Source organism: Miniopterus schreibersii (genome assembly GCF_964146895.1).
Source record: "Miniopterus schreibersii genome assembly, chromosome: 1".
Lineage (NCBI taxonomy): Eukaryota > Metazoa > Chordata > Mammalia > Chiroptera > Miniopteridae > Miniopterus > Miniopterus schreibersii.
Window position 1 is genome coordinate 61,818,537 of NC_138101.1, and position 25,794 is coordinate 61,844,330.

A 25,794-nucleotide genomic window follows, 5' to 3' on the forward strand; every position below is an offset into this window, starting at 1 on the left:
AATATCTTCCTGCTTCTTATTGAAAGTCACCCATTGAGATCAAAAGCCAGAACACACTGCAAAGTACCTGAGGCCATTGGCTTTAATCTCCCTGACCCTCAAGGCTATTAATTCCTCCAGATAATTTGCAAGCCACAGTTAACCACATAATAAACACAGAACATCAGCCAGAATTTAAAAACAAAAGCAATAAATATTTTATATGTTGGTTCATATAATTAAATAGAATTTAACTACTTGGAAAGGAGCTAAGACCTGGGACAGAGCACAGAGGGGTGGAGTGAGAGGTGGTGGAAAAAAATGAGACTTTAAAATTTTCCACAATGCCCACCACGCTCAAATAAACCCCATACCTAGCATCTGTCTTCTATGTCTCTGTATCTTTCTTAGATAGACCTGCACCAGGATTTTACTCAGAAAAATGATAGAATAATCAATATGTTTCATCCACCTTCTCTAGAAAATTACTGCACAGACTATAATTCATCTTTCTTACCCCTTAACTGACTGGCTATTTCGAGCCAGAACTCACCCATGCAGCCGGCTACTTTTCTGTCATGACTGGTCAGGAAGGTGTTTAAAATTACTTAAATTACTGTAAGTGCAGACACAAGTTATCTCCTGACCGGTCAGCTACGTTCAGACACAGAAACACATGTATATTCGTGACCAGTTAGCAAGGTGTTCAGGCTCTCAAAACACTCGATTCATTTCAACTCTTACTTGTTGAGCATGTACTATATACCAATACACCAGTAACATGGCAAAAGGCCTGTCCTCCAGGAGTTCACGTTCTAGGGTAGTCAAACTTTATCAGGCAATTAATAAACCATTTGGGTATACTGAAAATTAAATCTCACTTCAGAAAAAGAATTAACTGAAGTTTAGAGGTGTTCTTAAGTATGCACTTGCTTTGCTTACTGATCACATTTTTCCAAGTGGCTATCAGTACTCACTCAAGGGCAGGTAGCCAGAGGAAAGTGCCCAGGTGGCTGTCAGCAGCTGACATTCCTGCTTTGCCATGTGTGTAACCTCCTTTCTGTGTCATTTTAAAGCCATCAGTTTTTACCTTGGGGTGTGAATCAGGGTCATGTGGTGAAGCTTTTGTAATTTAGAGTTCAATCCAGACTTAAAGACGAAGAATCTCCCGCGGTGGGGCCCGGATACGTATATTCTTTAAAGCCCTATAGTTGGTTCTGCCACACATTCCAGTTTAAAAACAATCCTTTTAACAATTCTTAGAAGAATATTAACAACACAGGTGAACACCACAGGTAAAATAGGATTTCCTGGAAAGCTCTACTACATAACAGTAGCAACAGTAACAATAACAATAGCAGCTAAATCTTCCGCATTTTTATGTGTCTTGCACTCTTCTGTACTATTTCCTGATATTCCTTCATTCAGCCCTTACAACAGTCGGTCTTATCCCCTTCTGCAGGAAACTGGAACATGGGGGGCTGAGGAACTTGTACAAGGTCCCAGAGCTCAGTAAGCAGCAGGTGTGGGTTCTGAGCCCTGGCATGACAAGACTCAAGTCCCTGTGCTCAGTGGCCACTTTGTAGAGGACTTTATTCTGACCATTCATTAATTTACTAAATCATTTGGCAAAGAGGCATAGCTTTAAGAGAGACAGAAGTATTTTTCCTCTGTAATACTTATCACAAATATAAACAATTGTGCAATTTGTGCAATACCCATCCCTGCTAGGATGTAAGGATATAAGGATCATGTGAAAATAAGCGTGTCTCTCATTTACTATGGCGCCCCCATATTTAATGCAGTGCCTAATGCATAAGAGCATTCAATAAATATTTGGGGACCATCTGACTCAGTGAATGAATGAATCAATGAATGGATGAAGGACATTTTGTAGAATGCAGGTGTGCATTTCCTACTGGAGGAGTCATGCTTATAAACAGACTTAACTCAGAGTGTTAATGTTTGATCAAAGTATCAATAGAAAGCAGTGGAAGACAGGAGAGAAACTAAAATCCACCAAATCCAAAGTACCACTGGATTCTCATAACAAGCCCAGGACACAGGCAGCAGAGGTATTATCTACCGTATTTGGTAGGCAAGATACTCAGCACAGTGTGCCCGGTAACTCAAGCGATATTCCCAAAATGTGGAGGGTGGATTCAGGGACTTGTGTTAAAATCCCATTTCTGACACTTCCATTTGTGGCTTTAAGCAAGCTGCTTAACGTTTCTGAAGCTCTGAGCTTTGGCTATCTCATTTATAAAGAGAGGTAGATACCAATATTGCCTTTTATTCACTGATATATCCAAACACTTAAACAGCACTTGGCATACAGTTGGCACTAAATTTGTTACTGAGTTGCAGTGCTGCTAAAGGCCTTAAACATGAAAACATGGATAAATGTGTCTGGCATTGTGACTAAGACACACTGTTAGTCACAGCTCCTTTGAGAATAAATGTCCTTAAATGTTATTCCTACTTCCCTTTAAAATCTTGAAAAGGACTCTGTCCCCCTTCCCCACTTCAGATTCCTCTAAGCCATGTGGCCCCGTCTACAGTAAGTCTTAGGAGGTTTAGACCTATTTCCATGAAATCACCTAGTTCACTAATGCAAAGGGGGGCAGGCTGACTAAAATCAGGACAGACTCTAACTTATACCAGGAGCCATTTGCTTTCTCATTCCCACAAGACATATTAAACATAAGTCTCTCCTTCTTTCTAAAAACCATGGCATCACTTTAATACATTTTATAATGATCCTGTAAAAAAGGCTTAAAAATTACAGCACTGCTTTATTATTAGCTTTCAGACTAATAAAATCAATTATTACATACTGCACAGTTACTATGCGCTGAGGCATAGTTACCTGAATGTTTAAATTCAGCAGTTCTGAGATTTGTGAGAACCCAGGTACACATACCCTGAGCTCCACACGCTCGCGCCCCTCCTTGGACCCCTCTCTACCCCACCTTTGCCTCTCAGTGTAGGATCAGAGACATCAGCCAGTGCAGCAGCGTGGCTGAGGTGTTGAAGGTGGATTCTGGGCACTGACAATGGCTTCTGGGGATTAACGGAACAGGGCTTTTGTTTGTTTATTTAGGGGGTAGGGTAGTAGGGGGTGCTTGAAAAAGGCTCACAGGCCCAGCTACACTGCTATGAGTCATACCTGGATGCATGGTAGGCAGGGTGTTTATTTTGCTCTGCTAGGAGGGAGAAGGCAGTGTGTGAATGCACAAGACTTTGCAAAGCCAGTGTGCCAAGGGAAAAAATCTAGACTTTAGTGGACGAATTTCTTGCAATAGTAAAATGAAACAATAGGCGGTTTCCACAGTTATATCCAGCTTTAGCAATCTACATTTTATTAACAGCTAACGAAGCAAATTGTTTTATTTATACTACACCCTTATTCTTATGCACCAGGAAAGACAGTGATGTCAGGATTTATACAGATAGAGACGGAGATAGAGATAGAGGTGTAGATGTGTATTTTTCCTCTGTGATACTTGTCACAAATACAAACAATTGTGTAACGTGTGTAATACCCATCCCTGCTAGGATGTAAAGGTTATGTGAAACTAAGCACATCTCTCATTAACCATGGCACCACTATATTTAGCACAGTGCCTCATGCACGGCAGCATTCAATATCTGTTGACCAACTGACTGAGTGAATGAACGAATGACAGTTTGTAGAATGCAGGTGTGCATTTTCTAGTACAGGAGTCATACTTGTAAACAGACTGCTTCTTCTGTGAGCCTATGTTTTAAATAACAGTTTGGCAAAGAGGTTTTTCCATCCAATTTAATTTAATTTAGTTAATCTTCATATTAATTTTCAATCAAAATAATTCCTGATTTAATAATTAGCTCACTAAATATAACATTAGCAATGACCAGATCGATGCTAATCATTGATAACATTTATTGATGTTATAGCATTGTAAAAACTGACTGAGATTCATGCCATTGGTATCACTCCTATCTCACGGATAAGGTAATCTTATCTATGAGGTAATGTGCAGGAAATGTTTACATGAAAAAACAGGCAGATCCAGAATCTGAACCTAGATCAATCTAATCACAAAGTCCGAGGTGTTCAACACCCGCTCTTCCAAATTATAGGTAACTGTAACAATCACTTACAGGGAGAAATGGAAGCAAGTCATGCTTACAGAGGAGTTAAGGAAGCTGATTTCTACCCCCGGTCAGCTATTAACTAACGGAATGTCCTTGTAACAAAACAACCCTCTCTGAGCCTCACTTTCTTTGGAGGGAAAAGAAGACATTTCGCTGGGCTGGCATTTCCCAATTCTGTTTCTGAATGATCTTTGATCACAGGAAAAGGAGGCATCACTTTTCTGTTAATAGGTCCCTCTGTTTAGTGTTCAGAGTTTTACAGAATTTTTTTTTTAATTTAAACTTTAAAAACATATGTTGTTGACAAGTAGTTTGCAAATCACTGAATTTGATGATTTCTAAGTTTTTAAACTCTTTTGATATTCTATGGCTCTACCAAACACTCTACTAAAAATGTTTTGTTTTAATCCTTACCAGAGGATATGTTTTTATTAATTTTAGAGAGAGAGAGAAGGAGAGGAAGAGAGAGAAACGTTGATAGATTGCCTCCCGCAAGTGCCCCAACTGGGGAGCGAATCTGTCACCTTTTGGTGTACAGGATGACACTCCAACCAACTGAGCCAACAGGCCAGGGCTAAATTCTTATGTTTCCATGAATAAGACTGGCTTCTTCAGTGTTACTTGTTTAATAGTTAATATTATTTCTTTTAAAACATGAACCTAAAAGATTTCTTTTCAAGGAAGAGAAACCACCATACTATTTGGTGGATTAACTATTCCCATTAAGATATCACAAAATTAACTGAGGTTGAAGGATAAATCACCCCAGAGTAAAGTCTTTAGGGATGTGTTTTATTTTTTCTTAAAGAAAAACTAATCAATCCTTTTGTACTTATGTATTCTTATAATCTGGCTTAAATTTTTTCTAAAATATTTTCTTGAATTAAGTACATTTCCTACCAACATGGTGTGAAAGCCATTAGAAGCATGAGGATGGCTTTTAGGACCAGAAAAATATAAAATATATGTATTCAAACCTAAACCTGAGATTATACATAATTCAAAGTGTTCAAGGGAAGCCTTTGGGCACCAGTTTATATGTGTATTTCATGATGAAAAATAACATCATAGGACACAGAGTCAGAGTCTGGGGAAAATGAGACCCTCAGCTGGCCACGAGCAGGGGGGTCAGGGAAGGGAACACGTCCGCAGTACTATCACCACAGCCAGCAACCACACCAGCAGTCACTAAGCTCCAGACAGTGCTTTAAGAGCTGTACAGACACTAATTCACTCAATCCTCACAGCAATTCTGTGAGACAGACAGTGAAGCACAGAATGTAAGTGATCTGAGCAGTCACAGAGCTGGGAAGGGACAGAGCTGGGACCTGCATGAGGCACCATGTAGCTGGGAAGGGGTGTGCTTGTGAAATGGGGGTAGAGGGCAGAGCCAGAAGGTCGGGTAAGACTGCAAGTCCTGAAAATACTGGGAGACATGAAAAAGACCTAAGAAATCTATAGTGATGGAAGAAAAGGAATGAGAGGGCCCTGGACGCAAAGATTAAAACACAAACTGAAGAAAGGAAAGAGAATTCCTAGAAGAAGCTAGGCTGATGCTCCTTGTTTTTGAAGCTATAGAAATCAGCAGGGGCCTACAGAAGAAAAGTCTTACTTCTGAGAAATGAAAGGACGCGCTCACAGTGACAGCTTAAATTGGGACTTAGAGCTGCATGTGGCAGACTCCTGGGAAACCGTAACAAGCAATTCAAGCAAATGAAACCAAAGGGAAGTGATGACCAAGTAATTCCTGCACCTTGCTGTCTGGCTCGTTTTAGCAATGAGAAAACTGAGGCACAGTTGTCACTGAAGTAACTTGCTCCAATGTTAGTCCAGTTGATTAGTGACAAATTCACCATTCCCTTCACTAGACTACTTGAGTTTTTAGCCTTGATGTTTCTTCTAGATTTTGTACATTTTTTTATGGTTCTATTTGAGTGTTTGCTAAAGAAGACAGTGTCTAAGGAAACCACAGGGAGTTGACCACAATGTGTCCATCTGTGATGCACACACATTGATTTTTTTTGTAATTCTGCAGCTGTACACGATATTAAAAGACATGTACCTGAATCTGCTCTAGATGCTGTATGAGAAGTAAGAAACTTGAAGGTCACGGTCTCTGGTGTATGAAACACCTTCTATTTTCAAGTCGAGAGAGATGGCCAGGAGGAAACCTCAGCAAGGAGCGGGGCAGAATGCCGTTTGCTCTTCAGGCACAAATGTGATGAATAAGGGTGATTCTGCCACACAGAGGAGCAAGTCGGGGAAACTGGAGACAGTCTATTTTATTTCACTTTCCACAGGAAACAGAGAATGGAGATCTGTGGTAGACTCCCGTTAGCATTCTGTGGTCTCCATAAAACCCTACTTTCTCAAGTCTCAAGACATTTAAAGATAATTATGGGGAAAGATGAGGGAAACTTTCCCAGCAGTTAAACAGGGTTAGTCATGGACTGGACAAACATCACGCCTTCCAGGTCATTACCTCCGTCCTGCTGCCAAATATGATGTAAGAAGCAGAAGAAAGCTCCAGGTCAAGGACAAACTAAGGTGGCCACAAGGGCTTACTCTATTTAAAGGTTAGTGGGCGAAAGTGAGTTATGTGATCTACAGGCTGGAGAGTAGAAACCGCAAGTCTACTACTAAAGAGTAACTTAAAATGTGCTAAATGTATATAAATGTACATTGTATTCTGATAAAGGCAATAGAAATTAAATTACAAAAGGAACATTAACACGATGCAGATGTAAAAATCATCAGTGTTCTCCATGGTTGCTGGGAAGGAAACAGACGACAGAACACAGGAGGGCTGTGGGACATCGTGGAGGAGACCAGGGTCCTGGGCATAACTCAGCACTTAACCAGCTCTGGGTGGCACTGCCAGACCACGCCAAGCCCGACCCTCAGTATCCTGATCCGTGAGGCTGGTAGCTGCAGGAGTCTCTAAGTCTTTCCAAAAAAAAAAATTGGATGACTATTCCTAGTAGGAAAGTAATCACAGACAAACAATATTCCAATTCTCTTTAAAAGTCAAGGTTTAATAATAGGGATTGATACGACCAGTGAGCAGATATATGAGCAAATCGTTAACCCTTAGAGGAATAATGAAAGTGTCGTTAAATTATAAATTACTGCTATTAGTCATATACAACTACTATGAAAATCTCCTCCTGAAAGCAAAACAAAACAAAACACACACACACACACAAAGAGAGGCCAATGACCAATAAAATATCAATAGCTTCGTAATTCAAGGAAAAACGTTTCTCTACTCACAACGCTTTTGATACCACATGTATGAGTTTTCTTCCCCACCACCACTAACCAATTTTCCAACTCTCCCAACATCAACTGGGTGTCCTGAAATTTAATTCAATTCTGATGCTAACTACCTGGAGTTAGTGGAGTGCTTCAGGTGCCAGCTGTATGGAATGGGTCCCCAGGATATGCACACACAATTTTGTCTGACTTGGGTACAAAGCTGGGGGTTCCCACAACAGCCCTTCCCTGCTCCAGGCTCCACAATTTGCTGGAAAGGCTCACAAAACTCAGTGAAACATTTACATCTATTTACTAGTTTATTATGATGGATATTACAGAAGACATAGATGAACAACCAAATAAAGAAATATAGGGAAGGTCTAGAAGGACCCCAGAGCAGGAGCTTCTGTCCCCTTGGAGCTGAGGTGCCGCATGCTTCCACCATGTGTATGTGTCCACCAATCCAGAAGCTCTCTGAACCCCTAATTTAGGAATGTTCATGGAGGATTCACCCACAGGCATGATAGATTATTAACTCAGTCTCCAGCCCCTCTACCCTCTGTTGGATGGGGGTAAGGCTTGGTCTTTCTGGTGACCAGCCCCCATCCTGAAACTGTCCAGGAGATCACCAAGTGTCACCTCATTAAAACAAAAGATGCTATCATCAGCGAACAAATTCCAAGGAATATAGGAGCGCTGTGTAAGACAATCTTCTCTCCACCATCACTCAGAGAATTACAAGTATTGTGGAAACTAACAGGAACCAGAAATATATTTCTTATTATGTCACGGTGATAGATCAGAATATTTTACTTAAACTTCACAAATCCATTCCCTTTTCACTCTGCTTTTTTCTACAGCCACAATAAAATTATTCAAATTAAAAAGCAATGGATTCACTTATATTACTTATATTAGAAGAATGTAAAGAGTATATACTTCAAGAAGAAAAAAAAATGTTTGGGTAAAATAGCTCTTGTATATTTTAAAGGAAAAGAATGGTGTGGGGATGGGTGGAGAAACTTTCGCGATAGCAACACAGATTATATTGTCAATGACAGAAGTCATTCTGGGTGTTGAAGAACTCACAAAAATAAAACTAATGGTTCTAAAGTGCTCAGGAAACCATCAAATGGTGGGAAGGGAAATCACACAATAACAGAAGTCGGGGTTATCAGTTCCTTTGACACAGATGTTTTGAAAGGGTGGCAGGAGGAAACCATGATTAAGGTTAATGAAGTATCTAATCAAGATATTCACTTTGAAGTCATGTAACATGTACTCTAAGAAATACATTCACAGAATCAAAACTGCAAAGGGCTTTGAGATCATCTAGAATAATCTCCTCATGAATTACAGGAAGAAACTGTTGTCAGAAGGGGCACCACTTCTGTGGATTCTTCATTCACAGCCCTGCATGCTTCATTCTCTCTGCTTTCAGACAACAGTCCTCACTAATATCATCATTTTCAGTTTTCTTTTCCTGTTGGGCTCCAAAACAGATATTATTTTCATTTAATAATTACAAGGAGATCCCAAACAAAACAATGATACGTCTACTTAGAACCAAAACAAATGTCAAGGTAACTCATATGTGCGTCCAGTGAAAAGTGGAATGATAAAAAGACCACAAAACAAGAACCAAAAAAAAGGGGGGTTATATGACTTCTCCAGGATGAATTTTTTTTTAATATTTTTTTATTGATTTTGGAGAGAGAGGGAGAGGCAGAAACATCAATGATGAGAGAGTCACTGATCGGCTGCCTCCTGCACGCCCCCTACTGGGGATCGAGCCCGCAACCCGGGCGTGTGCCCTGACCAGGAATCGAACCGCCATCTCCTGGATCACAGGTTGACACTCAACCACTGAGCCACGCTGGCCAGGCTGGGATGAATTTTTGAATGTTCAATCATAAATTATTTTAGTGATTTCTGATTTCCACCAAAAGAGCAAATATGAAGGAAGCACTGAATAAGTCAGCAAATATTTAATGTTTCTTACCAAAAGTGATCAATTTAGCAGACAAAATAACACAATCCCTCCAAGCATTACTATCACTGTCCAGTATAGGCCATTAATTAAATATAAACACTGTCGCCGATCCATGTACAGAAGGTTCAGGGGTATGAGTGTATATGCATCAACGTTAAAGGTGCTAAATGACAGTTTCTGTTCACTGAGTTCCTACTACATGCAGGTGTTGTGTAAGGAACTTCCCAAACATCACTTCGACTCTTACAGCAGCATAAGGAAGAAATTTTTTCAACCATTTGTACAGGTGAGCAAATGGAGAGGGATGCTTTAGGCAACTTGTCAGCAGCAGGATTAAAAGTTCTGTCTGATTCTAGAGCCAGTGATCTTTTCACATACAGAATGCAGATGTTACCTGAAAAAATCTAGAACACAAGATCAAAGACATGCATGCTTCATTATGGATTTAATTTTTATACAAATGTTCAAATTTCATTGTTTGCCAGTAGCATGTTCAATCCTTAACAGGGTAAACAGTAGGCATTACTTAAACAGAAAGTCAAAATCTGCCATAGAGAAACCTTGTCTTTACATTTAAAACATTTTTTTAAGGTCATATCATTACTGACCCTTTAAATAATTTATTCTATCTGACAAATACAGTCACATTGTCTCCTACTGACCTCTCCTAGACAGACTGCTGGTACTGTGCTCCCTTTCCTGCGAGCACATGTGACATTTCCCAGATTCCTTTGATCAATCTAATGTTTATTTTGCTATAAGCCTTCCTCTCTTTCCCATCATCATTCTAAACTGGAAAATTACCCATCGTGAGCCAGCCCCCTGAACCTATTTCCAGTCTATATTCACAAGGGTCATGTCTGTTTCCATTGTAATTTTACCACCAGCCCCTTCACTAAAATGAACATCTGTCATTACACTGACCTAGCCATCACTAAATTCACCATTAAGCCCCAAGCCACTACGGTCCCCCAGATATCCCTCATATCAATGGAAATGTCCAAATTAGCTTCCCTACCCTAATTCCGCAGACTCGATCCAACCACACAAGAACCACCTTGATTCTTACTTTGTGTGAAATCTAAGCCTATTGGACTGGATCTTGCTAACTCACCAATCTTCCTAATCCCTTCATCATACTTGCTCCCCCACAATTTTCTTCCTCTCTTGAATTATCTCTACAGTCACCCACTCCCTCCAGTCATCTTGTTCTGATTGCAGAAACTGTAAAGGTGTCCAGGACATCATAGGTGCCCTTGTAGATGATCTCAGTTCCTTGGGAGGTGACTTAGAAAAAAAAGCTATAGATTGGGTCTAAATTCCATCCACAATCTCACTACATTTTGGCAAAGGTTTGCCGCCTTTTGAATACCATCCCAAAGAAACCGCCGGAAGAGATTAACTCAACAACAGAGTCAGGTCAGAGTCACTGCTGAAGCAGTTCACCTTGTCCCTGGGCAATATCACCGCTGGCCTCGAACCTGTGACTTGCCAATTATGAGAAACCTGGTGCACCGTCCTCCACAGCCACATCACCTAGACATGGATGGAAGCTACGGCTGCTAGTCCCAGTGACCTAGCTAACCAGGAAGATGTGACAGGCAAACAAAGGGATTCCTTGCATTACGGCCATAGTACTGACACCACCAAGAAAGATGACAGGTTCTGGGATTTCTTCTGGTGGATCTCTGAAGGGCTATGAGTTGGGCATATAGACTGATGCAGTCTCCAATCTCTGTCTTTCTGTTTATCTTCCTAGGTATCTCACTCAATGCCTCTGGGCTGCAAAGCACAGCAAGTGGCAAATGTCACCAAGTCTCAACTGATGGTTCAGCTGGTCTTTCAGGAAGAAAAGGTGACTTAATGGACAATAAACATGTTCATTGTTTATCTGACCAAAGTTTTTCCTTGACCAAACTCTGTAGACAGGCTCCTCTGAGCCCTCTTTCTCTGGAAGCCTCATTCTTTGCGCCCTGTCTTCAGCCTGTCCAGTCCACTTGTAGCAAGAATCCTCCCAGTCTTGATATCTGATCACCTGGCCTGCCTTTGGTGAGAATCCCCCTACCCTTGATGTCTCCTCTCAGTAATTTTCCATCCACAGACCCCAGGCCTGCTCTTGGGCTATAAATTCCCACGTGTCCTGGTTGTGTTCCAAAGTGAGCTCAGTTCTCTACTGAGTCTCTTTTCATTGATTGCAACAGTTTAGGAGCAAAACCTGTTTTCATCTGTTTTAACTGATGCCTGGCTCCAGTTCTCTTTTCACGTGGCATGTGGTCATAAGGAATGTTAATCAATAGATAGACTGAGACGATGCATGTGTGCATCACTTCATTGGACAACTACTCATGAATATCCACCTGAAGAAGTCTGCCACAGTGCTGCATGGTGAAGATAAAATGGTGGGGAGCAGCGGACAGGGTGTCTGCCTCAAGAAATGGACAGTCTGGTGAGGAAGAGAGACCCTAATACAATGATCACACAAATAACAATATTATTACTATAGTAAATACTTTGAAGAAAAGGTACATAGAACTATATTGGAATAGTCAGGGAACGCTTCCCCCCCAAAATAGTGAAGGGACATTTAAGCCGAAATCTGACTATTCAAGGTTATTGGGGGGGGGGGGGTTATGGGGAAGAGATATTCTAGAAAGAAATAGCATGTGACAAGTCTCCTACTGAAAGGGAAAGTGACACATTAAAGGAACTGTAAAAATGCCAGTGTAGATAGATCGCAGAAGATGGTCACAGAAAATAAAGAGATATTAAGGGACACAAGTATTGAATACGACTAAAGACATATATAGGGAAAGGAAAATGTAAGACTTTTTAAACCATCTTAGAATTTCCAACTTAATGGCAAGAACAGCTGGACACCACTGTGTGTATGTGCTGAGCACAGTACCTGTATCGGGGTAAATGCCCAATAAATGAAAACTTTAAAAATATTTGAATCATCTTAATGTGTCAATGTTTGTTATTTGCCTTATGCATAAAAAAATTCCATTTACCAGGTGATTTTTGGCCCTTGGGTGGCCAGTGGGAGAAAAAAAAAATCCCTGAAAAATCCCTGTGACATTTTTCTGATTAAAATGTCAGAGAGCATTCTACAGTTGCACATTACTCAGGAAATGTAAAATCCAGATAATGTACATTTAGCTGGTAATTCCCATGAACTGTTATTTAAAAAGTCAATCACTCAAATTTGGAATAAAAATGGTATCTACGTCAGAATGTTTCTCAGCCACCAAATGTGACGTGGGTCCCTCCTGTATTTGGTTAATTACTTCTAATTTTAAAAGACATCTTAACAGCTCATGTTTCACAGGTTTTATTTATCATTCTAAGCGGTGTACCAATAGCATGACAAATGTCCACCAAAACAAAATTTATCCTTCTTTAATAAAAATCAAAACTCATTTTCAATTTAGAAAGGATGAGACTTGGAAGAAGACCTGTCTGCTCCCTCTCAGTACTTACGCCCTTAAGAGGGGAAGTGACACGTCTGCTCTATCACCCAACTTCATATAGTTAAAAGCTCTCTACGGTCCTAATCAACAAATAGAACAGAATTAATAGTTGGAATATTAGCTACCTAACACAATGACAAAAACAGAGCAATGGTAATAAAGAAGCTACTGATTTATCGGGCCTTTACTCTCAACACTGTGGCTGCAGCATTTCACTTAACCTGAGCCACAGGCAGGACACAGGCCTCTGGCCTCTTCAAAGACGAGGAAGCCGGGTTGACAAACGCGAGACAACTGGCCCCGCGGTAAACTGCTAGGAAGCTGCAGATGCGATGGCTCATCGAGAGCCAGGATTCTAGCCCTGACACCGCGCTGCGCAGGATGAAAATAAAGTCCCTGTCACACTGTCATGAGGAGGTATGCCTCAGGTGGCCAGCACAGCAGGGATTAAATCGCACTTCCTTTTCTCACCTCTTCCCATGCCATTCATTCTCCCCCCAGATAAACTGGCTGGCCCAGAAGTCTGAGTATAATCTGAGGCCACAGTGGGAAAAGAATCTATAAGTTGGCTCATTGCCACCATGCCGTTAATAAACCAAGCAAACCAGTCACAGGTAATTTGGAAAGAGCTTTAAAAAAATGCTCATGTATTTTTAACACTTCCTCAACTCAGGTTCTCAAGTGGAAGGGATATTTTATATCAATAATGCAGACAATATACTTTAATTTTCACCTAGCTTTGATATATATTTAATAAGTCTTACCAGCTTATCTCGAAGAAGAGGGCAAAGAAAGCAGTAGTTAAGATTAAGCTAAGGTCCACCTTTGAAGGAGTTGGTCTTTAATGTTTAAAACACGAGGAAAAGAATTTCAAATGAATAATTTCTGTTTCATGTTTATGATTACCTGATAATCCCCTACTCATCACCTGGCATCCAAATAGCCAATTGTATGTCACCATACAAAAACTAAATGAAAACCATAAGTACTTAGAATGTTAAAGAGGATCCTGAATATCTACAAATGTCTGTGAACTAAAATGAGTTCTCAAATTGGAGCCTGATTTTTAAAGTCAATGTTTTGTTAAAGAAAGAATCAGAGAATGCCAATAAAGACCAAAGCAAACATGCATATTTAAGAAAACAGAAAGTAAGGTACAAAGGATCTTGTGTTTGAAATGGAAACAAATGCCTCTGCAAGTCATTTCAAAAGCATTCTCCTTCACAAGCAATAAAGGATGTAAGACTGATGACCGTGTGAAGTACAACTGGGTGTATCAAATGCCTGCCACCAGATGGCATCTCAAATCAGATCGCACATCCGGAGATCACGAGTTAATAACTGCGCTTCCGAAATGGAATCAAACCATGAATTCCAAATAGATTTCTTTAATATGAAAATCTCTGACACTGATCGTAACATCCAAAGTACCCAGCAATAATTTTGTTTTAAATATAACAACGAAAAAGAAAAGAAACCGAGAAGAAAAGCACTTTAAATAAAGTGATCTTGACATTGACTTTTATTTTTAATAATCATTAAAAATGGAGATATAAGAGAAAAAGAAAGTCTGGCTAATAATTTTAAGTTTTCTTCATTTTTACCTACAATCTTAACTTCCCACTAATCCCAGCTCTTTCACGGGGCCCTTTGTTTATTGTAAACATGATGACAGAAAGTTCAGAGCAGATAGCATTTAAAAAAATTTAAAAAGAAAAGCTTCTAGAAAGAATAAAACAGGTCAAGTTTCCTTTCACCTACATATATAACTCTCACGAAGTTTCAGTTCAAAAGCCTTGGTGTCCAAACCTTGAATATCTTCAGGAACAGAATGAAACAATGCCATGTCTAAAACCGGCTGATATGTGGACCACAATGTCTAAAACGAACAGAAGTTCATCATAAAGCACATTAGACACCAAGCTAGAGTCAAAAGGTAACTATGTAATAGCAAGAATTGTGAAATCTTGTTCAGAATATTAAAATACGAAGTTGTTTCGTAACAATCTCTGAAAAAGACCTGATAACACCTGGCTATGGGGTTGCTTTGCTGGCTTTTTTCCTACCATCATATAACCAGTAAAACCATATTTTTATAGAATATATTTTATTAGAAATGTTATTTTTGTACAATGAAAGTTGCTTAAAGGAGACTTGCTAGTTTGTAATTTATTCCTGGATCATGATTTATATACATATACAGTATCTTACATATTAATACTAGGAAAAGAACTTTGGACTTTTTTCAGAAGTTTTTGTTTTTGGGGGTTCCACGCCCCCCCCCCCCCCCCGCAACAGATAGCTCTCTGTCTCAAACAATTCCATGTACCCTCGGGTCGCTTGATGAGGCCATGGTCACTGAGTGATACTGGTGTGGAGCTGGACAAAATGGAAAGTCAAATAGATAAGCTATTTGACTCCAAGACAAAAGCAAAGCCAGGACTGAACTAACAGCCTTCTCTGAGGAAATACATTTTAACAATGGCAAGGCTGTGTGCATAAAGTGATTTAATTAATATTTTAAATAATACATTTTATATGCCGAGATAGTAATTTTAAACAGTGATAAAGCAGCTGCCTGAAAACTGAATACTATTTTCCCTTACTAAGCCGCCAATTAAACCACAGATTCTTCCATGAGAAACTCTTCTGACAGGTTCATGGATTTTATTTATCCAGTATCTCAAATGTCCAAAATCTTCCACTTAAGATGGAAATCAACAAATAGCTATATTCAGGAGAAAGGAACAAAATAAAAGATAACTGCTATTTAAATGATTACAGGGACACATAGAAACACACACAAATAAATACATATTCTGTGTTAGAGGCTCCCACATATTTTCATTATAATATTATCATAATTTACTATGAGCAAATCAACAGTGCATTTACATTAAAATTATTTTGAAATACAGGATATCCATAAACCCATAACACAAGACCCATGTCCTTAGATGACAACATTTAATAGGAAAATAGCATGACACAAAAATATATATATCATGCCAATATTGTTAAATGCCACACTATATGAGATTTAATGATTTCATGGATCCATAAAATTAACTTCTACCCCCAAATAGAATGGGAATGGACATGGTTGAACTGCCTGGGCTTCAAAACCAGTCCTGGCACTTTCTAGCTGGGTAACCTTAGATAAGATACTCAATTTCCCTGAGCTTCAGTTTCCTCATTTGCAAAATGGAGCTGATAACAGTACTTCCTTCATAGGGTTGTGTGAAAACTAAGAGTTAAAAAGTATGGTGCTTACGATAGTGACTAGCAAAAAACAGGAACTGAACAAATGTTAGCCTAACAACAAAAATAACTCATTAATTTGTCCCTCAAAAAGCTATAAAAACAACTACTATCTACTGTCATCATAGTTTCATATACAAAAAGAAAGCATTCTCACTAAAATGAAACAACTCATTTCACTCTGGACCAAGGAAAATTCTGTTATAGACCAGTACCAGTCAGTGACCAGTATTTGGGAATGTCCATTAGAGACCATGAACATTACTGGCTCACAGGAGAATAAAATCAATGGAGTCTGAAATTATTAGGGACACTCCAATGAGAAAATAAAACATGAGATGAGATTGGAAACATGGATTTAATCTGGGAAGACAAAGAAAAGTGCATCTACATTTTTCCTTTGAGGTACCTAAGAAAAATGCTCTTTCCTTATCTGGAAGCATTTCAATATTGTTTGAAATATTACTTCTCTTAAAGCCATAGTAGTATTGATTACAAAATATTCAATCTTCTCCAAAACCACCAGAATGTTATTACTGCAATGGATAACTTTCAGCTTTTAAGAATAACAGTTTTGCTATGGCCAGTGTGGCTCAGTCAATTGGAGCATTGCCCCCAGCACTGAAGGGTCTTAGGTTAGGCTCCGGGTCAGGGCACATACCCGGGTTGCAGGTTCAATCCCTGCTCAGGGTGCGTATGGGAGGCAATTGATCCATGTTCCTCTCTCACATCGCGATGCTTTTCTCTCACCCCCCTCCCCACCCTTCTCCCTTCCTCTCTCTCTAGAATCAATGAAAAACATATCCTCTGCTGAAGATTTTTTAAAAAAAGTGTAATAGTTTTGGGAATTTTTATCTTTCTATGAAAATAACTATAGGCATTGCCTTACCAGTGATGCTTAGAACTTCACTACAGTATTTGTGAAAAGTCCTGTTTCATGGAAGCTGAAAAGAACAGGGTACACTGTGTCTTTAAGCAAATTTTCTGTTCCTGTAATTATAATGTAATTGTTATGATTGTCAAGTGTTTCCTCTGGGTGGTGTTATATGTTTATTGATGTTAGATCATTACTGACTTGTACATTAACACAAGTGCTGAATTACTATGGTTCAGCTACTCTTAATACTGCATTCATTGCCACACATTTCACTTAAAGATGCTTTTGGTCCAAATCTTCCTTCTTTTTCTTTTATAAATTGTCCCAGCTGTAGCTTTCTATAGTCAACTCTTGGAGTGCTTGTTAAAAAACATATGCTACGAAGTTTTCCACTGGGAAAACCATATGGATATATAGATAAACTCTGTGCCCCACATTCTAAGCACTATTGTTTTGTCTTGCCCCCTTGGATTATAGCAATTCATTTTTATTTAAAATATAATAAATTATAATCAACAGTCAAAATAATCTCTTCCTTTTATTTCTTGAGAACCATCAACTTCATTCTTAATATGTTTTCTTCAATAATAAGCAAAAGCAAATTCTAGTCAAATGAACCGAAAACGCCTGACTATTTAGGCCTTAATACAGAGGTAGAACAGTATATAAATTACGGTGAATTAGCTACGCATGAGTTACATAGATGAGTATCTGTTCAAACCAAGGTTGTCAGCTTACTAGCTGTGAATCTCAGACCAGGTACTTGTATCAGTGGTTCCCACAGTGCGGTCCCAGATTAAGGGCATCACCATCACCTGGGAAACTGCTGGCCATTCAAATTCTCAGGTTCAACTCCAAACCTACGAAATCAAAAAACTCCGGAGGGAGGACTCAGTCATCTGTGTTCTGTGAAGCCCTCCGGGTGATTCTGATTGGTGCTCAAGTTCGAGAAACACCGACAAACTCTCTGAGACTCCCTTTCCTCATGTGTAGGATGGGTTTCCTACGACCAACCTTGCAAAGCCAGAGTAAACAGGGAAAGGACTTTGGCTCTCTCACAGTGACTTTTTATCATTATCATTATCATCATTATTATTAATCAAGGGCCCAAATTAAGGGAAATAAGGACATCAAAATGATGTGCTGCAACCACAGGCTGGGACTAAAGTGTGCTGACAGCCAGCAGTGGGCTGGGTACCAAAATAGGCCTCTGGCTGCAGGGCAGGCCCTGAAGATTTGGCCACTGAAATCACAAGTGGGCAAAATGCCTCAGAAGTAATATTTTATCCCCATATAAACTAAGGCCACATTGCTTTGATAGTGACAAACGATAGTATGAGGAGAATAAACAGTGACCTTTTAGGTCTCAAAAGACACTGGATTCTTATCCCCACTTAGCTCTCCCCAGAGTAAAGGCATGGGGAATTCTCCTAATTGACGTCAGCTGCTGTAAGGGAAGGAATGCCGTGACCTTAAACTTGGCCACTGGTCCACTCTCACATCCAGGAACAAAGCCAGAGGGTTCTCCTGGCAACTGCCTGACATGCTAAATGGCAGGCGCAGCCACTGAGGGAATCCTTTGCTGCCCGAGGGACAAATCCCCCACTGCAGGAAACAGACAAACCAGAGAGATTAGCAGTTTGCCCAGCTGATGCCGGCCCATCCCCTCAGCCCAGGGAGCACAAAATGAGTTCTAAATCACCGTATTCAAAAACCTCGGCTCCTGGTCTGCCTTGGTTTTATAAATGAGGGAAATGTTCTCTGCTAAGTCAAAGGGAAAACAGGAAAGTAAGAGAACTTCAAGAAGAAATGTAGTAAATTGGATCGCTGCATAAACCACCCTACCGTATTCCAGAAGTCTTTAATATTGATTAATCAGATATTTTAACTGTCATATTTAAAAGGCCCTGTAACCAAAATTGGATCCAAGCCTCCTATCCTGCCAAAGTAGTGATCATGGTTCCCATGGACAAGCACGAGAGGTTCGTAATCAACCCCTCTCCCTCTCACTTCACGCCCCACTCCACTCTACTCATCTCGTCCAGCATGCTCTTCCAGCCACGAACTTGACTATGTAGCTCCTCTGCTCAAAGACCCTCGTTGACTCCCCAGTGCCTGTAGAACAGAATCTGGGTGTTTAAGTGCTGTCTATGGGAGACTAGTATCTGACTATGACCGTCCAAACTTAGTCCCACCCCGTGCCCACTTGCCCACCCCTCACCTCTCTCTGAGATCCTGGAAAGCCCCAGCAAACCTCCACGAGTACCCCTTTCTACTTTACAAAAAATACCACTGCCTTTAATATGCTGTTGTCGCTGCCAAGAATATCCTTCCCTAGCTTTTTCACATGGTAAAAGTTTACTTATCACACGCGATCCTGTTCAAATATCACGTAATCTGTCAAGACCCTGTTGGCTTCCCTGCATTCCTTTTTCTGAGTTCCCACACTACTTTGCAGGTGCCTCCATTATAGTTCTTAACAAACTGAATAGTAATTCTCTATTCATGCATCTGACTCCCCAACTAGACCATTCTGGTCAATGACTATATCCCATGTGCCTCCATTATAGTTCTTAACAAACTGAATAGTAATTCTCTATTCATGTATCTGACTCCCCAACTAGACCTTTCTGGTCAATGACTATATCTCATGTGTTTTATCACTCACAGTCCCTATCCTTCTGGAAGAGTGCTCAATCCAGATTCAGGACAGGTATAATCCTACCTATCTGACAGTTTCTTTAACTCAAAGATGGAATATAATAATCAATGGGCACTGATTGACATGGAAACCTGAACCATTGAGAAGAGACAATTCTTTTGGCTTTAAATTAACTATATACAGTTGGATACTTCTTAATTAGCTTGAGTAAATCTAGGTCATGCCCTTTGATTTAATCAACGGTTTGAAATACATATTCTTGGGCAAGTAGCTGTTTGAGTTTTCCTATTCCAAGCCCGTGGACAGCAGAAACCAGGTCTTATTCACCTATGTATAACCCACAGCACCTGTACCAGGTAAATGTTCAATAAAAGTTTGTTAAATTGAATTCCCAAAATGAGCTGTGTTTTAGTTTGGGCTGCTATAACCAAAAAGCATAGACTGGGTAACTTAAACCACAAATACTTCCATAGCGATGGAGGCTAGAAAGTCCAAGACCAAGGTGCTGGCATACTCAGTGTTTGGTGAGGGCCCTATTCCTGGTCTACAGATGGCCATCGTCTTGCTGTATCCTCAGTTGGAGGAGAGAGAGAAGGCTTTCATCTCCTCTTCTTCTTATAAGGGCACTAATCCCTTATCAGAAGGGATGGGGGCCCCACCCTCATGACCTATCTAAACCTAATTACCTCCCAAAGGCCCCCTCACAAAATAACATCACAATGAGGACTGCGGCTTCAACACAGGAATACTGAGAGACACAAACATTCAGTCCATGGCAAGTTGCCATACTGATATTTGACCACATTTTTTAATGTTCCATTTGTATATTTGCAAAGAAACAAAGAATTCAACTCAATTTTCAGAAAAGAGTCAAACAGGAAAAATACTTTCCTTCACAAAATGCATCCAACACAGAAACACAAACTTCAGACATTCTAATCAGGCAATTTAGTTAGAAAAGAACAGAGCTCACCTCAGGCTCCCTTCTTCTGACTGGGGACCCACAGCTAATCCTCACCTCTATTCCCAAGGAGATGCTCACTGTTTATCTAATTCCCTGCTCCAGAAGGGCGAGGTACACAGAGCTTTCTCTCCTGCTCCAGAGGGACACTTGTAAGGAGCCAGGCTGAGACAGGCAGCTTTTCCTGGTCCTTCTATCTTCTCCAAAATAAGACATACTAAATTTTAAGGGAAAAGTTCCTAAATGAACATAAACCTTTCACTACTTTATAAGCCCTTGACAGGAAGGGCCAGGTGGGGTGAGTGGGGATTTGAGGGCAGCTTTGCTAAATGAATGAAATAATGTTCAGAATTCAAATAACTAGAACATTCATTTCCTTTTTTTTTTCTTAAAATGGAGGCAAAACATGCACAGATGTGAGCATAACTTCTCTGTAAACATATGAGAGTAAAACATCTTTATTAATAAAAAGCAGGAGGGGAGGAATAGTTGGAGACCTGGGAGAGTGGCATTTGTGTATAATTATAAAATATTTGCCATTTAATTATTTCATTTGAGAGTTTATATACCTACAACACTTACAGTTGAATTTCACACAAGAAGTTACTGGCCAGTTTCTACTCTGACCCACTCACCTGGCCAGTTTTAGGAATCTGACAGAGGCAGGTGAGAGGCAAGTTCTAACACCACTTGCAAAGCTCCATATGGTCAGGCTTCAGGCATTTCCTTCCTGCATTAAAAGTACTGGCTTCTTTCCTCTTAATCTTTTTTCACAAGTTCTCATTGTTATTATTCCCCTCCTCTCTCATCTCTACTTCCTTCCATTTCTTCTTCCTTTTCTAAATTGTTTCTTAAGTTCCCAACATCTTTTTTTTCTTTCTTTCTTTTTTTTTTAATATGTCTTTATTGATTTCAGAGAGAGAAAGGGAGAGGAAGAGAGAGATAGAAACATCAATGATGAGAGTCGTCATTGATCGGCTGCCTCCTGCACACCCTGCACTGGAGATCGAGCCCACAACCCGGGCATGTGCCCTGACCGGGAATAGAACTGCGATCTCCTGGATCCTAGGTCGATGTTCAACTGCTGAGCCACACCGGCCGGGCAAGTTCCCCATCTTTCTAAGTGCGAAATTCTGAACTAAATCAAGAATACTCTACCCTGCCTGGCCAGGCATGGCTCAGAGGTTGAGCATCGACCTAGGATCCAGGCCATGGGGGTTCGATTCCCAGTCAGGGCACATGCCCGGGTTGCGGGCTCGATCCCCAGTCGGGGGCGTGCAGGAGGCAGCCGATCAATGACTCTTATCATTGATGTTTCCATCTCTCTCTCTCCCTCTTCTTTCCTCTCTTTGAAACCAATAAAGATATATTTAAAAAAAAAAAAAAAAATACTCTACCCTGAAGATTTTTAAATGTAAACCATGCATTTTATTTCATAGCCTACTATCAATAATAAATACAACTTTACTGATTTAGTCATCCAAACAACAAATATTCTAAATTTAAAAATAAATATTACACTGCTGGTTTGGCTGTAAAGATAAAATAAAATCTCAGAAAACATGCACATATCATAAAATTTACCAATAAATTATATGAAGTATCTTGAAATACAAAGAGATTGTAATTTTCTCTGACCAATGTACCCTGCTTTTACTTTGCAGTCCTCCATGTTTCAGTTTTTACTCAGAAACTCATGTTTGGTATACAAAGCTATGAATGTAGCTTTCTGGTAAACTATATGCAAAAGTGTTTTTTTCACCTTTTATCAAAATGTTAAAATAAATTATTTTTCCCCACTCCCTCTGCCACTTTTATTCCACATCCTTACACTCCCAGAAAAGAGGGAAAGAGCCCACTGAGATAGATTCTACTGGAGGCTCCTTCAGATCCTGCCTTCATTGTGAAATGCACACACTCACTGGAAAAAGGTGTTTCCTGCTTGGGTTATATTTCACTAGTGCTACAGATTCTGTGATGTCTCCACATCTAGTTTTGTCACTACCTAAAAACCATGTTTTCTTCCTTCCCCCCAGGGAAACTAATACATAATTGAGTCCTGATTTCCAAAGCCTCTCAAAATTTGCCAAACTATCCACTGGGATCTCACTAGAAAGAACCAGGTGTGATCTTTATTTAATATGAGGGCAATTAGTGTACAGACTTCAGAAAGGCTCTGGGACAAAACATCATAAATCTGACTGTTCCGGAATCCTCCCTATGTGGTTTTTCATGACAGAGCCTTATCAAACAGAAGAGCTGACTGCATCCCAGAAAATACACTGCCCTAAATATTTATTTTACATGTTTCTTTTTAGTTATAATGATCACCTCCATTAACACCCAGTGGACTCATTAGTGAACTTAACATGAATTATTCATTAAAATTCTTCATGTAAAATGGAGAAAAAACAAACTCATAAAAAATATCAAGCCATTCATTCTTAGTGAAAACAAATAAGCTTATCATTTAAGGCTTATATTTTACCATTAATTTATAAGTGGAATTTATAGTTAGTTTTTAAAGTAATTTCTTTCTGTTCGTAGATTCCAAACTAATATTTAGTTACTGAAAAAATTTGTATGTTAGTACCTTAAAAAAGTACAGCATGTTCACATTTGTTTTGTCCTATTTTCAGTGTCAATGAGCTGGAGATAATAGTGCATGACTCAATTTTAACACGGGAAGAGGGGTTCATAGTGATAACCCATGGTCCAGCACGAAGCTAACACAATCAAAGCTGATTTCTCCTGCTGCCTAGCCCCAAGCACATTTATTATTTTTCTGAATTACAAACAAGAGAAGTAGCACTGCCAACCAAACAAAAATGTAAATAATGTCAATTTCTTTGGAATAGAAATCATTAGGGACATTTTGACCAAGAAAGTTCTAGTCTGATATTCAAGAGAGCTTATCTTCCTCTTAACAGTCACATTCAAATATACATGTGGAAGTCAATAATACAAGACATAAAGAATCTGCAAGAAAGAAGCAATCAGTAGTATATATGAAATATTTTTAAATGTTTCCTTTATTCTGACAATTTTCTGTGTCTAAATATGTTACCCTTTTCTGGAATTATAATTAAGAAAAATAATTGTTTTACAGCTTCTCTAAAAATGAAAACTTGCAAATTTACTAACTCAACAAAGGGTAGATCAAAAGCTCTAACACTTGACCCTCTATGTCCATACACAAATTTTTGACAAGATTTAATTTTTATGGTCTAAGAGAAGTCACGCTTAGGTAAAATATGTTTCTGTCCATTAAAGGTAACAGAACAAAATCACTCAAAAGTTAGACACGTTTTCTAGGCACAAAGTGCTATAGAAAGGAGAACAATGTGGCCTTCCTAAACTTCAGTGGTTCTCTAGCTCTAATGTGCATCAGAATCACCTAGAAATAAAACAGACCCTTGGGCGTCACCCGAGAGAATCTGATTCAGTAGTTCTGAGGTGGGTCCTGAGAATTTACATGTTAACAAGTTCCCAGGTGATGATGATGATGACACGAGTCTAGGGATGACACTTTGAGAAGTGTGCTTTAACTCAATCACTCAACTGCTGTGGAAGCCTTCGGACAGTGTGTCCAAGCATTCTACATGAATGATCTTGTGTTTTTTGTGCCATTTAGTTTTACTGACAAGTAATACTACTTCTTAATTATTACTTTGGAATATCTTCATCATCTCTAAGTTGCACACCACTTTTTAGAGCCTCACAAAATTATAAATTTTTAATACATGAAAATAAAAATATATATATGTATCGTATCTTTAGTTCTTAATGTACAGATTTGATAGTAAAATAATAAGATGACTAAGCTATCTGAAGACTCACTGGACTTTTGATGTTAAAAACAACAAAGTATGGATACAAGTGGGCAATCTCCATCCTCAGGACTTACCTGTGACTGGTGCATCGATATCCAGCAAATTTTTTTCCTGTCGAAGAATTGAAGCCCCCTCTGTTATTATTCTCAATGCAACACTCTCTTCCAGCCTGCCCTCCTTCATGAGATGTGCCTTTAAGATATCCACACGAGGTTTCCCATCGTTATCAAAGACTTCTTTTGCTGTAAGCCGGTGGCTTGGAGGAAATGGGACAGCTGGAAGAGAAAAAGTCGGAATCCTACATTAGCCAAAACTCAACAACAAAGACTCAATAATAACCACCAGATATGTATCCCAATCACTAACCACCTATTAAGAGTATTTTAAAAGTTCCCACATTAAAATGATCAAGGATTCTCAAGAATTAAAGACTTCCTTTGATTCCAGATGTAATATTGACTGCTGGAAAGGAAGTCTGCAGTTACTATTTCTTGCATCTTGAAGATGCTGATGGACTTAATAACAAAACAGGATATTTGCTTCTGTAAGGCAATAATCAGTTCAGCAAAAGAAAATCTTTCCTACAGATGCAACCATAAACAACTTGGGTGAGACATTTTTCTACTAGAAAGCAGGTTCCTCCTCTACTGGGATCAGAGAAGTGGGAAAAGCTCTGGAGACCAGATCGGCCCCTTGAGCTAGAGTCATGCGTCTAAATAAACAGATGGACTCACTGTTTAAGGGGAGCACAGGAATCTGAGAGCAAACGGCAAAAATGAACAAAATACTGAACAGGAAATCAGGATTTATGTGTGTTTTTACTGAAGTAACATCTTGAATAGTGAGGGGACCGTACCATGTCAGGAAGAACGCAGGTATTTAGAAATATGATACCATGACAAACCACTTACAGTGCAGACTTAGAGCCAGCCATTCTCTCTTCCACACCCCCCAGGCCATCTAACAGTAAGAAGCCCTCCCACAGCTCCTGTCATTCTTCACATCTGTAAATACATACATTCTTTCACTCATGCAGCTAAAGGATGTTCAGTAAACAACTACAATGAACCAAGCCATCTCAGATCCATGGACAGGGATGGTATCATGAATGTTAAATTTCTGATAAATGGTCAATATGGCCCTTCAGTGAAGGAAGCTCATTATTTCTCTATTTCACACGTGGGTTCATTTTTGGACAATTCAAATCTATCAGAAATATTCAAAAGGAGCATAAACACAGCTTCATGTAATTTTCATCTGCCACATGCATTATGCCATATGCATAAGAACATCTCCTTATGATGGTTCCTCTCTTTAAAAGAACAAATGATATTAAGGGATAAACCTGGCCCTCAAAAAA

At 39.5% G+C, this 25,794-nt stretch overlaps 1 protein-coding gene across 2 annotated transcripts in view; it reads right to left on the reverse strand.

Moving 5' to 3' along the window:
• The window catches only part of PPP3CA (protein phosphatase 3 catalytic subunit alpha), a 287,960-nt gene that overhangs the window by 120,400 nt on the left and 141,766 nt on the right, over positions 1-25,794 (reverse strand). For both annotated transcript variants that reach the window (XM_081118962.1, XM_081118961.1), the window contains exon 2: positions 24,509-24,709. In XM_081118962.1, the coding sequence (XP_080975088.1) occupies positions 24,509-24,709 (201 nt within the window). The remainder of the gene's footprint in view (positions 1-24,508; positions 24,710-25,794) is intronic.